The 24,006-nt window shown below is 42.1% G+C and overlaps 2 protein-coding genes across 2 annotated transcripts in view; one reads left to right on the forward strand and one right to left on the reverse strand.

Annotated features, from left to right (window-relative positions):
• The first annotated feature begins 647 nt into the window (after positions 1-647).
• Positions 648-2,487, forward strand: nkx6.2 (NK6 homeobox 2). Its single transcript, XM_041050278.1, has 3 exons — positions 648-1,077; positions 1,718-1,890; positions 2,239-2,487. The coding sequence occupies exons 1-3, from the start codon at positions 648-650 to the stop codon at positions 2,485-2,487; spliced, it is 852 nt and encodes a 283-aa protein (XP_040906212.1).
• Positions 2,488-4,993: 2,506 nt separating this feature from the next.
• Positions 4,994-24,006, reverse strand: part of LOC121189823 (inositol polyphosphate-5-phosphatase A) — a 140,613-nt gene continuing 121,600 nt past the window's right edge. Inside the window, exons 12-16 of the mRNA XM_041050290.1 lie at positions 23,209-23,282; positions 12,092-12,203; positions 8,945-9,013; positions 7,848-7,935; positions 4,994-7,484 (exon numbers count right to left, since the gene is read on the reverse strand). Coding sequence (XP_040906224.1) covers positions 7,855-7,935; positions 8,945-9,013; positions 12,092-12,203; positions 23,209-23,282 — 336 coding nt within the window. The 3' untranslated portion in view covers positions 4,994-7,484; positions 7,848-7,854. The remainder of the gene's footprint in view (positions 7,485-7,847; positions 7,936-8,944; positions 9,014-12,091; positions 12,204-23,208; positions 23,283-24,006) is intronic.

Here is a 24,006-nt window from a genome sequence, read left to right on the forward strand (position 1 = left end):
ATTAATAAATCCGATCAGTTCTAATAAGCACTGAGTTGGGTCGTCCATGTAGCTCCTCAACCCAAAAACTCCTATTTCCTACAGCCCATTAAAGCACCACCGTTCCAGCGAGGGCGCACGTGTGAAGCAGCGGAGTTTTTGTCTCCTCCAATCACGGCGCTGTCTCACTCAGCCCTGTCCAATGGGAATAGCGCGCATGCAGGTGGCTGCGCTGTTATCAGCTGGTCCCGCTACACTCCCAGCATAGAGCGAGTCAATTTATGGCAAGAGAAGCCGACCCTTTAATGGTTCCCATCAAAACCACTAAAAACATCATCAGACCGTCCGACTTCCGCGAGGATCCCTGTGGCGGACGCGTGCAGCCGTCTCCCAGCTGACAGACTCCGACCAAAACAAACACGCGGAAAGACATTTTGGGAGTTTGACCGGTCTCTTCACTTCCCAAGAGAGAAAGAAGTTCGGTTTTGCTCAAGTTTTCCGACATTTCGAGAGTCTTCCTCCTCATCCAGGATACTTTTGGAGAGGGCGACTGAAGTGGCCTGGCTCCTGAAAACCACCGGTCCTCTCTGCGCCTTTATTTTCTCCCCTTAACTTATTTTTTTATTTCCCGTTTTTATCCAAGCGAGTTTGGTGGTTCATGTTCACAAATGTTAGCGGTCGGGCAGATGGAGGCTAACCGGCAGAGTGCTTTCGTCCTGGGCAGCACCCCGCTGGCGGCGTTGCACAACATGACCGAGATGAAGACGTCCCTGTTCCCGTACGCGCTGCAGCAGAGCCCGGCGGGCTTCAAGGCACCTCCGCTGTCCAACCTCAACTCTCAGATCGCCGGGGGCACTCCGCACGGAATAAGCGACATCCTGGGGAGACCCATCACCACGGCCGGGCAGCTGCTGTCCGGATTCCCCAGGATAAACGGCCTGGCCACCACCGCAGCCGCCGCTGCAGCGGGGATGTACTTCAGCCCGGCGGTGTCGCGGTACCCGAAGCCCCTGGCCGAGCTGCCGGGGAGGGCGCCCATCTTCTGGCCCGGGGTGATGCAGGGTTCTCCCTGGAGGGACCCGCGGGTTCCCTGTCCCAGTAAGTCACGGCTCTCTGTCTGTCTGCCTGCCTGTTTGTCCACTTTAACGTTAGTTTACGAGCTGAGTAAAAAAAAAAAAAAAAAAGAAGTCAAAGCTCGTCTGTGGGTCTGCAGAATGTTTTTGCTCGTGTTGTTATTTTAGACATCAGGCTGTTTGGGCCTGTTAGAGTCCTGACATTACACAGAGCACACACACACCAACAAAAATAACTCCAGCGATATTATATTTTTTATAATAACTAAAGACAATCTAAATCCATTCTTATGAATGTTTTAGCTCTGCCAAATGGTTAAAACCATAAAGCATAACATGGTTTCCATAAAGATGCTTTTAAGTGTCACAGACGCTAGAAGCTCATGATAGAACTTTAAATCTTAACGTGACCCTTAGCGTGACTATAACACTTGTAAAATAACAGATATATATATATATTAAAAACTATAATAGTGCCATGGTAAATAATCGCTTAGTAAACTCCTCGTGCTGCTCGGACACACTCAGAGTTTTAGGAATATCTGAGGCGCATTTTGACTCGTGAAGCTGCGTAAAAGTGTTTTACCTTCACAGTGAACAGACAGCTGTAGGCCTATAACCTCCACTCTTTATATAACCATGCCTCCTCGTGTTCCCTTCTCCAGCTCAGGCTAACATGATGGTGGACAAAGACGGCAAGAAGAAACACTCCAGACCGACTTTTTCAGGACAGCAAATTTTTGCACTGGAAAAAACTTTCGAGCAGACAAAATACCTGGCCGGCCCAGAGAGAGCCCGCCTGGCCTACTCTTTAGGAATGACCGAGAGTCAAGTCAAGGTAAAGACCGTCAAACGCCTGCTCAGCACATTTTAGCAAATGTCGAAAATATTAATGGGCTGATTTGCAACCTGTGAAATCCCACTTTTGGCTTCACAGGCCCAGAAAATAAGTTATTACAGAATAATTACATATATTATTATTATTATTATTATTATTATTATTATTATTATTATTATTATTATTGTGGATGCTGTTGCCATTAATTTTGCACATCTTAGACCATTTACACCTGTTGGGATTGGTTTGTTTTCTGCCTTCGGACTTTTGATTAGCTGCTCACATCCAGACCTGTTGAGCATCTGAGCGCATCTCATCATGCTCTGTCTCGCTCTGCTTCCTCAACAGGTTTGGTTTCAGAACAGAAGGACCAAATGGCGGAAGAGACACGCAGCAGAGATGGCCACGGCCAAGAAGAAACACGACTCCGAGACGGAGAAGATGAAGGAGAGCTCGGACAACGAGGACGACGACGAGTACAACAAACCACTGGACCCAAATTCAGACGACGAGAAAATCACGAGACTGTTGAAAAAGCACAAGGCCACCAACCTGGCGCTGATCAGCCCCTGCAGTAACAGCTCGGACACTTTGTGATGCCCACGGCCGGGGGGGCAAAGTTAGGGGGGTCAAAGGGTCCAACAGAGACTTGTCGCACTCTTTTGGACCCCCTTTTCACCTGACATTACGAACATGCGTCTGAGGGGATCGCATTTTGCTCAGACTGAACATAGAAACCACGTGTGCGCCAAGACGCACTGAAGACGCGCTCATCAGAACGTGGCCAGAGACGCATTTGGCTGCATCCAAACCAACTTACAGACACTGTATGCACGGAGACATAACTCCTGTTAGAAACCGGACAGCCAGCAGACTGACGATGACCAGTTCATGTCAGATAAAAGGACACAAATATTGGACAAGGAACTGGCGACGCATATCAGTTTTACGCAAACATACTGGAATTTCAACAACAGGTGTAAATGTAAACAAAAATATAATGTACAATCCGGATCAGTGTTGGACCTGTGAGCGTGAAGTAACGCTGCTTTACTTTTACTCCTGCAGTATAACTTTATTTTCCTTTACACCTCTGCCCACAGTCTGCAGCCTCTGTCACCTTGAAGTCAGTAAGGCCTTTACCTTTGCCCTGAATGAGACTTCTGAATATTCCTGTGAACTGATGATATAATTGTCAGTCCTGGTGGTCTTAATATATATTAATCTGAAGAAGAATTGTATTATTACCTGTCCCCTTTCATTCTACAATGAGGGGAGTGCACACATTTTTTTTAGATAATTCAGCTTTAATGTGATTTACGGTTTAAACAAAAACGATCATTTTATTCAGTAGTAGTTTTGAGAGGTGGCTGTAAGCTTTTAAAATAGAACTGATTCACTAGCAGCCAACACTGATCCGGATCCCAGACGCATGTTTAAAACGGCAGGTGTAAACGGGGCCTGTGATGCTTCTAAAGCTCAGTTTAACCAGGGTATCCACTGTCCTAGAAGGCGAGAGAATAATAACATGTTTCGAGGGGGCGCAGGTTTGAGATGAATGAATGATTTTTGTGCTGTAGCCTAAAGATGAAAATGTACGTGAGATTGTATATATTTTTTACTGAATAAGTTATGTTGTTTCAACCAGTGGGAACGTGGCAGCCTTTCTTCCCTCCGCAGCCCTGACGCGCTTATTCCCTCTCAGATAAACCTGCTGCTTGATTTTTATTCCCGCAGAGTAACGTTGCCCCCGTTTTCCTCCACGTTTCTCCACCTTTCTGTTCAGCACCGGCACACAAATGTATAGACGCAGAATAATGCTGTAAATAATCACTGTAAAGAAGGACAGCTTGTTTTAACGACATCTCATCGGTTCACGCTTTTCTTCTGATTTCATTTCAAAGAGTTTAGCTGATGTTTTTACCTCATCACACAGCGGAACAGAAAACCGGACCATCGTTTATGTTGGAATTGAAGAGAGAATTATTGCTTCCGGGAAGGTTATAGGAAGAAAAAAAAAAACACTTTGTATTATGAATAAATTATTTAACAAGCATTTTTGTTTTTATTATGTTTTGTTTTAATGTATGGGCTTAATATAAATTAAAGATAAATTCACGACTGTCAGTAATTGAATTCCATTATTGGTAACTATGATGGTGATGTAAGGATTTAAAGTCTGAAGGATTCATGACGGAAAACAAGGCACTCTTTGATAATAATAATAATGATAATAACAATAGCTAAATCTGTTATTAGTAATATATAGCTATATTAATTACTATTATTAATAGTAATAGAAATAATAATAGCCTAAGTAACATTTTTGTTTTATTATTTTTATTTGCAATTACTATATAAAATCAAGGAATCAAGATTATTACACCGCAGTTACATTACAGTAAACGGTCATGTGAGATATTTAATTTTAAACGTATTATTATTGCTCTAGCAATAACAACAGCAATAATAATAATAATAATAAGGGCACCTGCTTTACTAAAACTGACTGAATTCACTATAAAGCTCATCAGTCTTATTAACGGATGGTTTATTTCGCGGTCATCTGAATTTCAGGATTATTTCGTTTTTATTTATTCTTTTTGACCTTCAGTTGTTTACTGTGGGAAACACAGGACACGTAGTTTAATTCGTCACTGATTTATCTAAGAAATGTACTGATTATAAATTAGGTCCCTGATGTTCAGTGTTTGGTGTCAACAGTCAGTGGGTTTCCCTTCAGCTCACACTGTGGACACCTCTGACAGAAGCGCGCCGCCTCTGTCGCTGACGCGGTACTACACCCGTGTTCTTCCACTGTGCGGTCAGAGTCAGCGGGAGCTGTCTGCACCGTCTCCTCTGGATTCAACCAATCAGGAATTAGCAGTCATGAAATCACAAAGTACTAAGGAACCTCGGATAATCCGAGCATGAAGTGACCACTGCCCATCATATCCTGTGACTCTGAATGAAGGAAACGAAGCAGGAAAACACTTTGATGAAGCACACGATAACTACACAATAACTATACGATACAGATAATATATAGGTCTGTTTATGTGGCAGGAAATCTGAGTCTCTTGGACGTGGAGTTTATACCGAGTTTTTTTTTTTTTTTTTTTTTTTTTAAGTTTTTAATTTTATAAAATTATCCTTTACTTTTCCCATTTGCAGCTAAACGAATTATTTGATTGATTGAAGTGTTGAGATTAATATTCAGGAAGCTTTAGTGTTCTGTAAGTTGAAGATGCTCAAAATGTCTAATTTAAACTGCACTTATTTTCCTCATGTTCTAACAAGTTCAAATGGATGTATTTGACTCATTTCTGGCTTCTTGCTTCAGTATGTCAGCAGTTAACCTTCCTCTGTTTACTTCTGCCTGGGTCAGAGCTCATACACAAGTAGACGAGAGGTGGCTGTGTCCTTTACTGAGCAGAATCATATCAGCCAATGTGGGGCTTACAAAAGTAAATCGAGAATTTTCATATCCTACATAAAATTGACACTACAGGCTATAATATTATTTTGGTTTGTGGCTGTGTGAAAGCAACTTTTATCCACATAAACTGGTGTGACAGTACATCCTCCTAAAGAAAAACAAATGTGTAATTCTCATCCCTGTTGGTAAGGCCCATCACTCTATAACACTGCTGTAATAATACCCTGAGGATCCTCTGTGAGGCCAACTGATGAAGACCTTTTTATTAGAAGCTCTTATTGTGTAGTAATGAGGTAAAATGAGAGGTAATGAGGACAAACAGCCGTTGAGCTCTAATGGTTTTTATTGCTTGAGAACTGCATCACCTACAGTAGAGGCCAGGCCGTCCAGAAGGGGTTAGAATAAAATCTCTATCTGCTTTTATAAGATGGAGTGAAGGAAAACTGCAGCTTATACAGTATACTCACAATGACCAGCAGGAACAAAAACAAGCAGGTTTTTTTTTTTTGTTTGTTTTTTTTTTTTAACTTTTTGCCTACGAACCAAATCGCACAAGACAACATACATTCCGCAGCAGGCACAAAATCATTTCTACTTGCGGTGATTTAGATGAAGAAAAAAAAAATCACAGAGGATCAATCTGACGGCTTCACACAGTCTGAAATCTGTAGTGTAGTAAATGAAATCGATAAAACGAAACGCTGGCGTCTCCGATCGCCCCTGTAATGCTCAAATTATTTGCAGTGAAGGCTGCTGAAGGCTACATACAAAACAAATAAAAAGCAAGTCTTCCTGTTCTTTCCCCACATTTAGAGTTTCTCTCCTTTTTTTTTCTTACATTTCACAATCAATACCTTTACCCTCTTACTTAAGTATTTTATAACTCTTACACACTTCACTTCTGTGTAGGATACTTGGCACCATAATGCAGTAACAAAAATAGACAAAAAAAAGTTTACATTTTAAGGATACCCAAGCCTATCTAAAATATCACATTCAGAACCATAATATTATAGAAATAAGTTAGAGTACGAATAATAATGTGAGAGTTCTATATATGAAACATTATCTTATATACTTGCATGGTCTATGGCACTGCTTAAAACATTCTTGGATAGGCAATAAATCACTGAAGAGTTTCTCTCTTTCTCTTGTACTGACTACTCAAAGGTCACTGTCGCCGCAGGAAACACCCGAACACTCACTCTGTCTCCGCACGCACTTCAGCATAAACATTTTGGTAAGAATTATAAATTATATCTTTAAAAAGTACAGTATACAAAATGAGACTCAACTGAAGTGTCAGGCATGGCAGTGTGTTGTGCACACGACGACAACAACAACTCAAAAACCAAACAAAACAAAACAAAAAAAAAAAAAAAAAAAAAAGAAAATATATATATATATAAATTGTTGAAATAAACCGAAAAGATCTATCTATTCCAACAAAGGGACCACAAAGTTTGGTCAGAAAAGAGAACGGCACTAAAACCATCAACAACTCTATGTTATACTGTCCAATGTACAAATAAACCTAACAATATAGATATACAACTTTTTTTGCATTGCACTTTTCTTTTTTTAAAACACCTTAGATACTGTATGGAGAGTAGCTTCTATACATAGAGGCATACCTAAAAATGGAGAGTACGGTGTCTAAAAGTATGTAGTAGGACTGATTTCAATTAGAGTTTTGGCAACGAGGCTGTGGCATGGAAAAGAGTCGTCCGTCTTTCTTTCTTTTTTTTTTTTTTTTTCTTCTCTTGGGAATGGGGTTGCATGGCAACGGTGAGGTCAGCGATGTGTGTCTTGTCTGGAGCCGGGGCCCTCGGGTGCTCGTCCACATCTCAACAAGTGTTTCATGGAGAGAAAACGGCTGGGTTTTCGTATGAATGAGGTGTCAGGACAACTGCAAGTGGTCAGCACTGCTGAAAAAAGTTTTGTCTCCGTTCTTCAGTGTACGTTTGTGCAAAGTGTGTGTGTGTGTGTGTGTGTCTGTGTGTGCGTATGGGTTTGTGGGTCTGTGTTTGTGTATGTGCATGTGTGTGCATTGCGTGTGTGTGTGTGTGTGTGTGTTGGTGTCCCGTTTGTTTCTCCGGTGTTCTCACAGAGGCGCTTCACGAAATATGTTCTCCCCCCCTTTGGCAACACTTTCCTGTGGAGAGGGGGGGGGATAGAAACGTTTTATTCTTAAATACTAAACGGAGTCATTTCAGTCAAAGAAAAAAAAAAACGTCCTGATGCCCAAAACTGTTCTACGTTAAAATACCAGATGCAGCTCTGGTCTGTAAGTAAATGTCTTAAAATGGCTGCAGCATTTTAAGCAATCATGTGATATTTTTTCCACTGGTGATGTTTTATTCTGCAATAAAACTCTTCAAACAGGCACATCTGCCTTCAGAAAAAACAAAAAACAAAAAAAAAAACACTTCTGTGCAAAGTAATGAAAAATCAAGCAAATCAAAGCAAACATTAGCAACAATGGGAAGAATTATAATAAAGAAAAATGAATATTTACCACGACATCACTGCACCACACAACACTTGTGCTTATTTGCATTAGGTTTACCTGCCCCCGCTGTTATTCGGAAGGACAGGAAGACAGGCTGGTAGGAGGACAGAGACAAACCACAGTTAGAAACAACAAGTTGAAGACTTTATCAATGCTCTCGGGGGACAAGTACACACTCTCTCCCTCTCTGAGCACCTTTGACACACAGGTTAAACTCACATACCAGGGCTGTGCATTTTTGGGCCCGTGTGCTAACTACATCGGACATTTTTTAAACATAGCCAGCTGTGATTTTAGCAGCAGTGTGTGGTTCGGAGGTGACGACTGCTGCACTATCTGTCAGTGTGCTCAGGTCACCTCGCACACACACACCACTGTCTGTATCACACTAAGTGATGATGAAAGACCTGACTTAAGGCGCCTCTCTTTTAGTATAAGACCTGTCTGACACTGCAGAGACTGAAGCCACAGTGTTAAACACTTTCTATACAGTCAGCTTTACAAAAGGAAGAAACACACTGCTCTGCTGCTGCTGTGACCTCTCTCCTACTTTTTTTAAACATCCTCTTGTAAACATAGACGCTAGCTTTAAATAAGGCTCGACTCTTTGGTGTTGTTGCCGAACAGATTTTGGGACAAAAACATGAGATATTTATTAGTAACTTAAATCTCCATCAGTAGGATTGTTTACGCTTCAAAATGTTCATTCTGTCCACCTGATAAAGCTTCTTAAACATTTACACCACAGGAAACTAAAACTTTAAACTGCAACAGTGAGATATTTGTTGATAATTGAGCCAAATTCAACACAAATGTTGTGATAAAAATAAATACAGGTGAACCCCAGTAGATTATAACTACACCATATTTCATAATCTTTAATAACATTCTCAGCCTCATAAAGCTGTCATATGTTAATATAACATGCACAGTATGTAATACAAACAGCTGATTCACCAAATTTGTACATGCGTTGGGAGTCGTCAGCTCTTTTCTGTCCCACACTCAGATTCACAGAATCACAGTTTACAATCAACAGCTTATTCACAGCAGCACAACACAATCACACAGAGTGAAGGTGAGGGCGGAGGCCCTGTTGTTACCTTGTGGTCCCCCATGCAGACATTGGGCCCAATGTTATCATAGACTATAGACTTCTCTTCATTTTCAGGCTGCAGAGACACAAAACCAAAAAGTTTGTGATGTAAACAATTGTGTTATTCATTATGAGAAGGGAGTATTTGATACTGTGCTGCTGTTACACTGCAAACACACACACACACACACACACACACAGGATGCAGAGTCAGCAGCACCATGTTTGCGTTTACACAGCACAGTCATTACAGGCTTGTATCATGTTTTATGACACATTCATGGATGAGCAATCAATGTACGAGCTTCATTCAACACAATTAGCAGGATTATGTTGTACCTTTCAAAATAAAAGTCACCTGGAGGTACTAAATAAATATAGGTTTCATGTAAGTATTTCAGGGCCATTGTCAAATAACACTGGATGCAAGATTAGCCAGAGCAACAACTATGTATTGAGGTGAGAGTATGACCCTTATTGTGTCACCAGAGCAAAGGATTCTGGTTAATGACCATATTCAGACTCTGACATTCACTCTGTAACTGAGTATATGAACACCAGCTGTAACTGATACGTAGCAATGGCTCTATTAAATACTTAAATTGTTAGTTTAGATAATTGTAAATTACTTTAATTTAATTAAGCCAATATACAGGCACAAAAACTCAATCAGTGACCAACAGAAAGTCAAAAACATCTTTGTCTACATTTGCAAGTGTTTATGATTCTAGACATTGTTTATGAATCACTCAGAAAACATCATGAATATTATACATTTGTTTAGTTGAAATCCTGCAAATGAAAGTGTTACTGTGACAGAGCAGCAGCACAGCGTCTGATTCATGAAAAATACAAGTATCCACTGAACTGAATGCACCTTTAGAAACTCAGCACAGTTCTTACTTTGAAACTTGTGCACAGTGCGGTGAGGAGAGATGTATAAAGTGGACATTTGCCTCTCAACCAAATACACTCGCTGTAATCTAAGAGCCTCTCTGAGAGAATCATGTTTCAGCATCACTGTCTGCACACAAAGACGCCGTTACCCACTCGCACATGAATCTGAAGACTGGAGTATAAATCACACTTGTCTGGTTGAACTAAAGACATTTTAAACAGCCCCCCCCCCCCCCCCCCCACACACACACACAGCTATCCTTACTAGGACATTGCATTGACTTCCATTCATTGTGGACAGACTAATCCTAGACTTAACCTAACCTGAATTCACGCCAATCCTCAAACCTTAACCAGGACCTCAGAAATGATGTTTCACCCCATTAGGACCAGGTTTTGGTCCCCATGAGGACTACTGGTCCCAACAAGGTAGGTGTTCATTTCCTGGGAAAGGTCCCGAATAGGTAACAAAAACACGTACACTCACACACTTACACACACACACACACACACACAAACAGAGGGTGGTGGGTGCTACCAGTTGTGACTCGGTGAGCTGCACTGGCACTTCAGACAAAAGAGACAGAGAGCTTGAGAATGAACCATAAAGCGAAATCCAAATTAACTTCAGACCAATCCTGCGGCGGAGCAGGGTCAGCACACGGTGTGCCTCCACCTCACTACCTTTTCTAGCGGGCCACGCACTGCCACCTCTCTATTTGTCTGGCAGCCGGCCCCGAGCTGCTGCCTCCCACAGCCTGAGATACATTCATCAAACACACACTTGATAATTTACAAAGGCAGCATAAAATTGTGGATTTTCGGGCTGCATAATCTTTAGACAGATAAACAAATTACCCAGGGCCCTCCGGCAGAGAGGGAGCGCTCGCTCGGCTAAACATTCATTACCGGCGCTCCCGGAGCTGGTGCCGCGCCGCACGGCCAGCGGGCAACCTTTGGCGTGTTAGGGCTCGGCAAGCAGAAAATAACATGATGGCGAGTTAACCGACCGTGCCATGATAGATGACGCCACACGCTGAGCTGTTTACGGGCCCATGTCTCAACAATCTGTAATGCTCAGAGCCAGAGAGTGTGTGCTCAGTGAATCATCAGCCAATCTGCGAACACACTAACTGTTCCACTCTGTCCCTGCATTACAAGCAATTAGCCGGTGCTTGAGGGGAAGAAAAGCAAACAACAACCCAGCTGTGTGTGTGCGTGTGCGAGTCACTTTTTTCACAATTCTGACACATTAAACGGGTGAAACAAACTGGGTGTTATCGTTTTAAAAAGCTTTACAGTCTGTTTTTTCACAACTTACTGTAATACAGTGATCAGAGTTATTGTTCTAGCATGGCCGCAGAGTCCCTGTGATGCTTCAGTCAGTAAAGAAGAAAGATCAGGAAGGAATTTCTCATTTGTGGCGGACAAAAGAAAACCAAACTTCCTGAGCGGCCCCCTGCTGTGGCAGGCTACTGTACAATACACTGCTGCATTTCTTTCACACACATTAACAGATGAAAGGCCGCGTGTTCCTGCACTGTAAACACTCAGGCCTCAACAGTCAAAGTTGAGCTCAGTGGCAAACAATCCAGAGTTTAGGGATCTAAAACACTCACAAACTGACTTTTGGTTGTCATAGCAACCCGTTTTCCAAATCAAAAGGTGAGGTCTTGTGGGAAGGGAAAAAAAAAAAGAATCTGGGAAAATTTTGCAAAGCTGCATGGTGGATCTCTAAGTAATCCAGCAAACAAAATAGTGAGTCAAGAGTGAACAGACTACAGCACAGGCTGCAGGGAGGGGGGGGGCAGGATGGAGGCGGCAGATTGGCTGGGGTTTGCAACGCCGGGATGGATTTGAGGCTGAGCAGGGTTCTGCAGGGTTCGACTCTCTGAGGAAGGAGACAGATCTGTGGTTTTATGAAGAAGACGGCGCTCACTGGAACTCTGTAAATTCAGGGATATATGTATAGATATATTTATATATATAGTATCTGGGTGGACCCATGGCTTAGTGCTTCAAATTAATATTCACAGACGCCTCATCCTCCCATCTGTGAAGTGACAGAGGAAGGGAGCATAATGTGGATCAAGGACGATGGAGTTGTAGAAATAAAGAGCGAGGCATTATTAAAGACCCCTCTATTTCAAGCTGAGGGAGGAGCGGTGACGTTTGGGTCAACATCTGAAAGAATCTGACCTTTCAACGCAATCAAAAACTCCTGAGCTGGATAAAAAGTGGCAGGTCTTAGGCTCACCTTTAAGACCAGGTCTCTGGCAGAGGGAGACATGAGGATTCGGTCACACCAGGCAGGGCATCTGGTGTTCATGTACTCCTTCCCCTGATTGCTGTCTTCACTGTACGGATAACTGAAAAGACACACAAGCAAAGCAAAATCAGTAAATACAAAAATGCAGACTCACATGACCAACATTTATAGTCTTTTATTAGCATTTAATTGGTATTCACGTGATAAGGAACTTTATATTCTAGTACAGTGCAGCACAAAGAACAAGACACTAAAGGAAAGGCAATAAATATGATGTGTGAGAATCAACAGGGCTGCAGAGGAGTAATAAATATGAGACGTCACGTCATCCGCCTTATCTCAGAGACAGAGATCAAAATGTTTTCCTGAGAAAACAGGAGGTCCATTAGTATGACCAATCATCTGAGTAATCTCTTGAATCAACACACATGGATGGCTCAATCAAAGCAATCTTTCTCTGCCAACTGTACAGGTTGTGAGTGTGCGTTTGTGAGCGAGAGAGAGGGAAAATAAAAAAGAACGAATGGGAGCGATTTAGGCGGAGTGGGCCAGAGGGAGATTCAGTTGCCCATATGTATAGCTACATCCCTACACGGTCATCAAAAACAGATTAGGTGCCGCGGCAAATGGCCAAGAGAGATTGTATCTTGGAACAGCAGGGAACAATCGCATGATTTAAGCAGAGCAGGGCTGGAGTTGGGCGGGGAGCCATTGAGCTGATACAGATTTACATTGTTGAGAATTCAATTTGCCCCTTCGGCTCATCAAAGTGCTTCAGATTTACACGCCACCAATCCAATTTGTTTGTCGGCGCTCATCAGGATGTAAGACCGGGCTTACATACTGTAATACCAATCCAATTTGCTCCTTCAGTGCCACGCGTGCTAACCGTAGCATAGCACAAAGTGCCTCTTCTTTGAGGACGGTGATATCCTAATGATAAAATAAACACACACACACCAGGCCTTCGATTCATCACACTTGCCAAGCTCTGAGAGCTTAATTGGACTTTGTGCTCAGGCACAATATGTTTAATAAGCATTTGGTTGCGGTTGCTTTATATGTATAAGTGTGCATTCAAATTACTATTTGTCTGATCCCACTGCTGCTGCTGCAACCACTGCTGTTACTACTACTACTACTGGTTCTCTGAGTGTTTAGGTCTCAGTGTAACGGCTAAAAACACAACAATGCTGCATGATTTTAGCGTTTCATCTGATTCAGAAATCATTAGAGTGATTACAATGCTGTAATGTCTGTACAAAATTTCATATCAATCCATCTGATAGTTGTTGGGATATTTCAGTTTGGACCAAAAAGATGGACCAACCACTGACAGACCAACACTACCATCCCTAGAGCCACACTGCTAGCATGGCTACAAATTTTAAGGTGCAAAACATAACCAAAGTAATACATTCAACAAATTCCTTGCATGTTTTTTTGACATTTTTGTAGGATCAAAGAAGTCTTCACATTATCAATCTGCATGATAAACAAAGTTAAAGTACTCAGGACCATTCTGTCATTGACAGAATGACAGAAGCTGTGCCTCATTAATGTCTTGTCTTGTTTTGATCAGCCCTATTATTAGTTTCCTTACACCTTAATAATAAATAATAATAATACATCAAATTTGTATAGCGCTTTTCCGGGTGCTCAAAGACGCTGGACAATGGAAAAAAAGCAGTAAACCTTATTTTTACTTACCTATTGACTATGAATTTTAGCTAACCGTCATGTGTTGTGCTGTAGCATTATTTATTGGTGGATGTGTACAGTGCTATTTTGTGTGTATTCATTATGTGGTGCATATGAAATGTATAAGATGTCCTTCTGTTCGATTTTTGGGTTCTAACATCTGGCCAGGGACAACAGATGAAAGTTACCCTTTTAGGCTACTTCTGACCATTGTCAAATAAACTAATGGAATAAAATAAATAAATAATGTTAATTATCAGATAAATGAAACTGAATTTATTGAGGATTAATCATGAAAAATATAAAACTTACTAGTTTTTTTTTTTTTTTTTTTAATCTATACCTGAGTTTAAAGTTGAAATGTACAGATTAATCGGAATTGGAATCAGATTAATTCTCATAGTCACAGAAACAGAGATATGCGCTGACAGGCTGTGAATCTTTGTAAACAATATAAATAATAATAAACAATCTGTGTGAGTATGTTTCTGGCAGCCTATGTGTATGGGGTTAAGGCTGGGGCCTGAGGTGGCCTCATCTGGCTCACACACACACACACACACACACACACACACACACACACACACACACACACACACACACACACACACACACACACACAGAGCCCCCCACCAGGTGTACAAATAGACCTGCAGAGAGCTACTTGGAGAAGTTCCCTGCCTCCAATTAGCATTAATAGCACTTAAACCATGGGGGAAATGCATAGGGGTTTTGGTATGCTAATCAAAGTGATCCTGGGATAAAAGAGAGCATGAAGAATAGGATGAGTGACACAGAGATAGACAGGGAGGCAGAAGAGAGGGGATAAAGATGGATCAGACAGAAAGAGGCAAAGTGAGGGTGAAAAAGAGCAAAGTCTTCAAAGGGCTTGTGAAGCTGCTCGACTTCAGGGTGGCCTGAATGCTCCTGCTTCCTGAGGGACGGTCCCTGGGCCTTAAACAGCCTGTGAACAATCCTCCTATCAGGGACTCTGTTATAGCTTTATTGACTAACAAGCTGGGGTCATTTTGGTGTTAAAGAGATTGAGAGAAAATCAAGTTTTCCCCCTCACCTCCTTCAAACAATGAACTCCAGCCTGATAGCAAACTTCCCGAAGCACTTCAACAACAAAACTTTGCTATCGTTCAGTCATTTTTGATGACAGCCAGTCATTGTAAAAGCTGATTAAAAATACTCTACAGTGGCCATTAAAGGGCCATTCTGTGTCCCTGTGTGTGCAGGTATAGGTTGGTCCCCTTTCTGTTTCACCGCACCCTCCATTGGCTCCAATAGAGATAACAAGTCTTAATGCGACAGCAAACAGTTGAATGGCGCGCTGGGGCCAAAATGATTAATGTGTCCGATTAGCGAGCTCACAAACTTATCGGGGAAGGTAAACGGTCCGAGAGGGCGTATGGGCTGGAGGCCGTCAGCTCATATCAGACCCTTATTGCCCGCAGCAAGACTAATTACACTAATTAATGGGCCAAGCTGATAACTCCAACAATTGTGAACCTGCACTTCAAGGTATCCACACAGACACAGCATACATACAAAATGAACATGCAAACAGCCACATGCAGTACGTACTGAGAGATTTCAAATAAAAGGAAGTGAACAAAAATAATCACAGAATGCAGCCATGAGCAGCCTTTAGATGGTTCAAAGGCTGAGGGAGATGTGTAACAGTGTAAATCAGGGTCTATTTATTAAAGAAAAGTTTTATGAACGAATGATTTGGCGACAGTCACACCATCACATGTAAAATGGCTGCCACTTTACCCTGACTGGGATATTTTTGAAATGTGTCCTCTTACAGATGCAGTTCTGTTGAAGGTGTTAATTTCCTTCATGAAAACTATGATGAAAAGTATTTGATGACCTATTTTTCATGACAAAAACAAGTGTCTTATACAACAAACCTCTGTAGAATCACACACCATACCTCTTGAAGAGTGAAACAGCTTCCTTTGCTGTTTAGGAGATGATTTATCTGCCTGACCTGTTGCACTATTAATAAGATACATCTTACATGTGTCGAGTTATGTGTCAGTAATGTCAGTAATGTTATCTGATGACCTGTTCTCGGAAGAAACAGATTTATGGACTAAATTCATCCACAACCCACTGAGCATTAGACAAGATGTGGCAACAAACTATGAAAACGTTCAGGCAGCACAATGATATTTATTGAAAGGTAAACTAATGTAATGATCAAGTGCTGTGGAAGTGGAGGCAACATTAACATTACTTTCAGTCGGCCATCTTTAGTGTTGCTATCAGGAGGAGTGAGTAAGTTCCAGGATAAATGTCGACGATTCATCTAAATTGTTCTCTAGATGTTCGATAACAAAGCTCACAGCACGGATGTTATGTGATGATAATGAGTCTCCTCTCAAACTAAACCCAGAAAATGAGCAGGGCTTCAGTTAACAGGTGAGTGAATCCAGCTTCTGAATGACTCACTGCTCTGCGCTGAACAGCACAAGTAGTTGCAGTAATGCTTGGTTCACAGGAACAACTGTACCAGATTAGATAAGACTCTGTTCAAACAGACAGAGTTTGGAAACGCTAACTGGATTTACTGAGGTGAGTCAGTCTGTACCACTGCAGAGCAGAATAACATGGATAACCTGCAAGAGACACCTGTACCCAGGGTAACTGTACACAAAGATGGCGACAGCCGTAGCCTCAAAATGCACTGAAGAGATGAGAATCCTTAGTTTTTCTTGACTAAAATTAACAAAAATCAAATGATAAAATTTAACAAAAAGACTTTGTTGTAAAAAACTTCAGACTAAATCACAACCAGCTGCCAAAATGAACACCGATTACAAGTTACTGGGAATTACATGTGCATCTTTCTTCCTGCACTTAATTCATGCTCAAGGGCCAAATGTTTTTTAGATTTTTACTGGCGAAATCTATGAAATTCATTTACACTATGACGTGTGCATAGGAGGGAAAACAGTTTCTCCTTTTTTCTAGAACTGAAGATCATCTAATAAAATGCCACAGTATTTAGTAATTAATCAAGTATTTTACCAAGTCCAATCTTCTGAAAAGCTGTATCCTGTATCCACACTGCAAACTAATTCTATGCTGGTTTTGAGTAATGTTCACATTGTAAAAGTGATAAAATCAAGAGCTAATGAAAACAGTTGTTGATGTATATTATTCTCCCACAGTGCAATGCACAAAGGACATGGAGGAGCTATTCAATTTTGTAAAATCATTTGATGGATGTATTTGATCATTTCCTGATAGATTAAATTGTTACACATTTTGATTTCTTATATACTTATGAGATTAGCACATAGTATATAATGTGCATTGTTTACAGTACATAATAAGTTCACATGCTACAAAAACACCCACGTGTTAAAGTGACCAGAGCAAAGCCCCGAGCTATCATCAGTGTTGGGTAGTTACTAACTAACTAACACTGCTGACGGTCTGATGACTGAAATATTTATCTTGCAACACGTCTTTGTCTTGGTCACTGGTGTTTATAGCCTTTTCCAGTTATCACCTCTTGTGTGAAGGTGACGCAAGAATCCTGTTTTCCTGCTTGCTCCTCCATTCTTTTGTGTTGCTGACCACATCTGAGATGATACATGTGTGTACGGCCTCATATCGAGACCCTCCAGCACCCATCGAGAGCTCATTCATTCATGCTTGGTTTGGGGTTTAATGTTTGACTTGGCTGCTGACACATTACTCACATGTGTTCCGGTTGGTGTCAGCTTGTTTGTCTTGCAACAGTAAAAACTGGCGAGGTGAGCACAGGCCCTACCTAGAGTCGGTCACCCAGCCTCACCCAGCAGAGGGTGAGGCTGGGTGACCGACATATACTGCTGTGCTATAAAAGCTCCTGTGTCTACACACACTTTATTTGAATGACGCTTTAACACAGAGCTTTCCAAACATTAAAACAATGGACAGTAAAAAGATTTAATACGATAAAATGTTCCGTATAAAATGTGTGTTAAGATTTTGTTGGTTGGCCTGACAACCTGCACTCCTTGGACAGGGCACTCAGTCCTGGAATGGATACTATTATTATCAGTCAGACTGTGCTTGAATATAACAGTATATACAGTTGTTGCTGCATCTCTCTCTTTCTCTCGTCTCACCCTCTCTCCCCCCTCTTTCTCCTCTCTCCCCCATTATTTCTCTCTTCACAACCCAGTCAGTCGAGGCAGAGTCCGGCTCTGTTGGAGGTCTCTTCCTGTCCAAAGGCAGTTTTTCCTCTACACTCTTGCCGCAGTGCTTGCTGGTGGTGGGAACGGTTGGGTTTGTCTCTATGATATTGTAAGGTCTTGACCTTACTCTGTAAAGTGTTGTTAGATATGTAATGATTTGGCACTATATAAATAAAAAGTGAATTGAACTGAATTGAATTGATTGCTCCAGGCCAGACTTTCTTGTCCCACATGATCCTATCTCCTGATCAAAAGCTATTACCTCGTTCCACATAATGACAAATGAGTGACAGGCCAAACAGTAGGCTATTCACTTACTCTGTATTTAATGAGGGCAACATAAACTTACAGGCAGGGCTAGAGGCTACAGATAAGAGTCATAATATCAGCGACATGAGGTCAAGGGTGCATCATGGGATGTCGGAGTGGCCAGCGCCGGGCTGGCATTGGCTAAAAAGTCAGAACCTGCGGGTTTCGAACGACTCGCTGCCTCTACAGCTATGTTTGTTTGCCGTTGTCAGGGGAGGCTTGGCAAAACACACGCACACGCACACACACACACAGATTCAAAAAGATCAGCCAAATGCTATCAATAAAGCTGAATGTTTGCTTCAGTTTGTAGAGCTGGGAGGCTCACAGGCACAACATTGGCATAGTGCAGTACAAACAGAGTGAAATGCCATCAATAGCTCATGGCTCACAGCCTGCTCGGGTTCAGCTATGACATGCTCTGCCTTTAGCTTCTCTAAATGAAGGCAAGAGGACACAGATGGCATCCATTTAATTCTCTCCATGTAAGACTGTTTTTAACAAAGCCTCACGCTCAGTGGGATCATCTCAGACAAGAGGCAATGACACATGACAGTGGACAATCTTCAGCTATTATCGCCACAATGGCCCCTCATCATTTTCACAGGCTCTCCAGTAGTTAGAATGATGGATGCGCTGATGGTTGTAAAACAATGTTCCTGTTCAGTAGATCAGCTTGTAATGCTGGATCCACTGTAAGAGTGAGGCTCAGATACAGAGCTTTAACCAAGCATTGTCATTAAACTACCTCTGTGGGGCTCCTTAGACAGAGACATGCGCCTCTGCTCCTGTATAGCATGGCTGTTCACGGTGCAGAGAACAAAAACCCTCCTTCATATAGGATGCAAACTGTAGGGCTATAGGACTAATGTATTCACAGTCAAATACACATGGAGAGACATGGGTGACATCATTCGTACAAGCCTTCAGAGGTCAGGGGTGTTGTGTGTAGAGCATTGTTCACAGAACAAGGACAGTTACTGTATAGAGGAGAGCCATCTGTACGAGCACTTCCTATGAGCTCTAAAGCAGTCTTGAGGAATTCTCCACTGCTCTGATAATCCACTCATATGTACTTATTAGCAGTTATTGAGGAGCTGGCAGGCAGCCATTTGTGTCACTTGACCAAAATTTTCTCTAATCTGAGGGACAAAGTCATTCTGCCTGGCATCAGCTTTCAAACCTCCCCCTTCCTCTTTCGTGAGTGTTGTAGAGTTTCTCAACAGGCAAGTCATTTTCCGGCCTGTCCTCGTAGACCTGCAGGGTTAAAACACGTAAGCTAACAGTCCCAGAGTGAAGACACAACTGTTTATCAGTTTCTGGCTCCTCACTGGCTTCACCTCCTGACCTCTGGGCCACACTCTGGTCGCCTGCTTCTTTCCGAGTCTAGACTTGACAAACACAGACACATGGGACTGGAGCTGCCCTGTTAGGTCTAACACCTTCGCATGGTTCTATATGTACTTAAAGAGAGGTTTGGCTAAGCAATGGGATAAATGGAAAAAGCACACGTCAGAAGGATACGAGTCTTTGCACTCTGCTAGTGAATTCCCAAAAAGCACATTTTTTAGGTTGTTGGCAGCCAAGGACAGGTCAACTGCTCTTTTCTATCTCAAACTACAAATGTCTATGTATCCATGTAGCTGCAAGCGTCTGCACGGAGTAAGTAAGTAACAGTAGCTAATGAAGGATGGGAGCTGCCACATTCTGTGCCCACATTGTCATAGCCGGCCAAGAAACGCTAATTTCCACGCTGTGTTGCCCTTCCAAAGATCCACATCTAGGCATCTGTGAACATGCATAAATAGCAACCTGTAATGCCTCTAGCAACACTAGCTGTATCTCACTAGTACCCAGATCTTGGCTTCTCTCCTCTCTCCTCCTCCTCCCTCACAAACACAGACATGGGATGGCAGCCATCTTTTACTCTCCTGCTTCTTCTTCTTCTTCTACTCCCAGCTTTTTTCCTCCCACCAACGCTGCACAACTTCCACACCATCTCCCTGCCCTGAAATCACTCACGATTTGTCCATTGATGGAGTTGTACCGCTGCCCTGATGTCACTCAAAATCTCCCTCAAAGCCCATTCTCAGTAACCATGTTAAAGGCAGAATACATTCTTCCACTGCTCCCTCATTGTCCACTGCATTTCCTCCTGAAGCCGGGGACCCGATTCAATTTTTGCATCGATCTTGTGCAAAAAAAGGGCAAAGAAATCAGATCAGAGGAGTACTAAAAGCTTTCCCCTAAATCAATCAAAATACATGAATAAGTTACTGGTGCCTTAGTATGTTTTAGGGGATATTACCTTTGTTATGCCATTTCAAATATGAAATCAAAAGTACCATAATGTATAGTAAAACTATAACCATTATTTTCAGTCAAATGGCTGTGCTGTAGCCTATGCAAAGATAATGAAATAATGGCTGGCTCATACATTACAGTGGATGGAGAAACTGTGTCCAAATAAATGATTTGTTTCTGATTAATAGACTCATCTATTCTCTCCCAGAACACTGGCTATGAAAACTCTTAACCATACATGGGCTCCTGTGTATGACTGTCTGTATGTGTGTGTGTGTGTGTAAGTCGTACTGCGGCCGATCAGTGCACGGCAGCCGACTGGCTCCAGGTCCAACTGTGACAAGGCCTGGGCAAATTCCTCACCCCAGTGCCCAAGTACTTAGATTTGTCACGGCCAACTTTGACAGACGACTTCTTGAAAGTAAAGAGATATGCATTTTACAGCTTGGAGTCTCTGCAGCAATACAGGGAGAAGAATTCATGCATGTATGTACGGGGACAGAGATGCATGTCAAACAAAACTAGATGTCCATTCCAAAAAATGAATGAAAAAAATGAGCTGCTGGCCAGGGATGTTTCATCTGTGGTTACCTGGTTAAAAAGTGAAGTCTGGAGATACAGTTTTCTGCATTATAGTTTCTCCATGTATGTACATGAGTTTATTCCTGACAGCACGCCTCATCTGTGACAACTTCTTACCCAGAGTGGGACAACAGACAGAATTAACTTGCAGATTAAATGTTTGTGACTACTATTGATTTATAGATTTGAACAAAAGTGAGCCGTGTGCATGCATGAGTGTGTGTGTCGGCGAGGGTGTGTTCTGATGGCCTGCATTAAAAAGAGTAATAACCTCACAGATGGCGAGGGGCCGGTCCGGCACAGGCTATGAGATGGAGAACAATCCTTGAGGCTTGATTGCTCAAGGAGCACAAGGCAGACCTGACAGGGGGAGGGGTACTAGCATATATGTATGAGTGTGTGTGTGTGTGAGAAGTGGGAGGAGGGGGTTGTTTAAGTTTAACTAGGCCACTGCTGCCCATTACAAGCCTGACAATGTGGTTTGTCGCACACACAGAGTAGATCAAATCAAATTTCATATGCTGCTCCCGGGTTTCATCTATTTGATTCATCATCACCTCAAGTATGTGGAAATCATTTGTATTCTTACACAGCAGCACATTCATTCCTCCCTGTGGAGAGATGATTCAGTGTTATATGGATAGGTGCAAAAGTCAGCCAGTGTAAAAGGACAATAAATCCACCTGTCACTTATGCAAAGTGATGTAAATGGGGTCCCTGATTAAGACACAGAGTCATTTAAAAAACAGGGACTGGCAGAACCTTGACACACACACACACACACATACTCAGTCTTGAGCTTTCACACTTGGTGTTACACATGTATGCACACACACACACACACACTCTTTGATAGCTCGGTGTATTTCAAGCCCTCTCTCTCTCTTTCTCTCTCTCACACACACACGCGTGTGCACACGCACACTAAAATCCCCCGCCGCCCTGCGCCTGCCACTAGAGCAGTTTATCAAGTAATTATTGTTTGATTACAGCGTTTCATTATCTGCACTGATTGAGTCACAACCGACGGCAAAGGTCAAGCACCATTAACGCGCTGCTCCCGAAACATATTTCCACGCCGGCCGCATGTTTGCCCTCCCTCTCCTCTGAAAGGGCTAATTGCAAATGCATTTGTTTGAGGAAGAGGAGAGGAGACCACCCGCTCCAATCTCCCCTAAGTCCCACTGAGACGGAATACCAATGCAGCTCAAAGCCAGAGCACAGTGACAAACACAACACACACACACACATATACACAGATACACATGGGAGCATTTTGGGCTTGTATCCAATCACACGTAACCACTGATACCCATCAAACACAGATCCAGCAGCTTTCATATAACCATTTTGGACAATGAGAGGGTGACTGACTCCTTCTGGTGCTACATATTAAGAATAACTCCTTATGGTCAATATCTGGTAAGAATAATCACTGCATTTACCAACATGTGATAGTGCCCTGTGGGTGGACATGTAAGAATTAGAGTTTGCTCTATTTATTTATTTATTTATTTATGTCATTTCATTCTGTCATTTCATCGCCGTCCCGAGAAAAACGTATCGTAAATTTTAGTAAAACTCAAATTTTTGGTTTTAGATCAACTGAAGGATTAAGCATGCTTTCATGATGTGAGAAATTTGCCAGATAAACCATTTTAAAAACTTATGAAGATGTTCATAAAACAAAATTCATTGTAACAAAGTTTAAAAGTGATCTTCTTACCTGAGGAAAAGTTAACATTTAGAAAATAAATACATGTAATAATGTTATTTTAGTCCGCACCAAAGCGGTGGAAAGAAAGACTGACAGACACACAAATAAACACTGCCACATGTAGAGCCATACTGCTACAGTGGCTAAACAAAAATTAGGACCTGATGTAACTGCAGGAACTTCAGACAGTTGCAGAAAATCTGAGTCTAGTGTAAAGTTGTAGATGTTAGTAGTGTGAAAGCAAAGGTGTCAAACAAAGTTGTGTGTGATGTAAAATGGCTACATACCTGGGTGGGAAAGAGATCTCCAGTTCATGCAGCCGATCCTTGAAAACTGACAGCTCTTTGTCAAACTCTAAAAGCTATGGAGAGAAAAAAAAGAATGGAAATGAGAAATTAGTTGTTTTTTTTTTTTTTACATTTTTGATCAAGGGAAGGTTAACTGAGCCTGAGCGCTCTTTTTCAGCTGTGCTCTGCTTTACACTCCTACACTTACAGTACACACACTCCTCTAAAGGTTGGTCGGCACAAACAGTTTTCCACTGCAGACCTCTGAGCAGTTATAGATCCTGCTGAGTTAGGATGTGATCCAAACGGTGTGCATTTCTATTTAAACATTTTTGAGTTATCAGTTTTTCCCCCCAACAGACAAACACATGGCAATTTCAAGCCTCTTCTGACTCAGACATTTTAATTTGATGTCTAATCTAAACTGAATCCAGAAGTCAATACTCTCCTCACACCAGGACCGCAGTCTCAGTAAGGTGTAGATAAGTTAAACCAAAACAGAACTGATGAGGATCAGGATATTTGGGCTTATTGAGTTACATCCATACACTCAACACAGCTCAAAACTGACAGCAGTTGACCAGTTGTGTGTGTGTCTGTGTGTGTGTTCCCGGCCCTTGTCCTGCCGGGGGTCTATCCCTCCACACTCACAGTGCATCCATACACTCTTCATCAATCATGTCTCCTCACCCAGCTGTACTCTCTCACCAGTGTACACACATACTTCCCCCAATTTCCCCCCTTTCACAAAACCCATAAATCATTAGTGAGAAGTGCAATTAGCGGCTTCTTGTACAC

The sequence above is a fragment of the Toxotes jaculatrix genome, chromosome 11 (genome assembly GCF_017976425.1).
Source record: "Toxotes jaculatrix isolate fToxJac2 chromosome 11, fToxJac2.pri, whole genome shotgun sequence".
Classification (NCBI taxonomy): Eukaryota; Metazoa; Chordata; class Actinopteri; family Toxotidae; genus Toxotes; species Toxotes jaculatrix.

Coding starts and splice junctions, on each gene's coding strand:
- nkx6.2 (XM_041050278.1), top strand. CDS start 648: ATGTTAGCGGTCGGGCAGATGGAGGCTAACCGGCAGAGTGCTTTCGTC. Junction 1,078..1,717: donor CCCGCGGGTTCCCTGTCCCA/GTAAGTCACGGC, acceptor TCCCTTCTCCAG/CTCAGGCTAACATGATGGTG. Junction 1,891..2,238: donor TGACCGAGAGTCAAGTCAAG/GTAAAGACCGTC, acceptor CTTCCTCAACAG/GTTTGGTTTCAGAACAGAAG.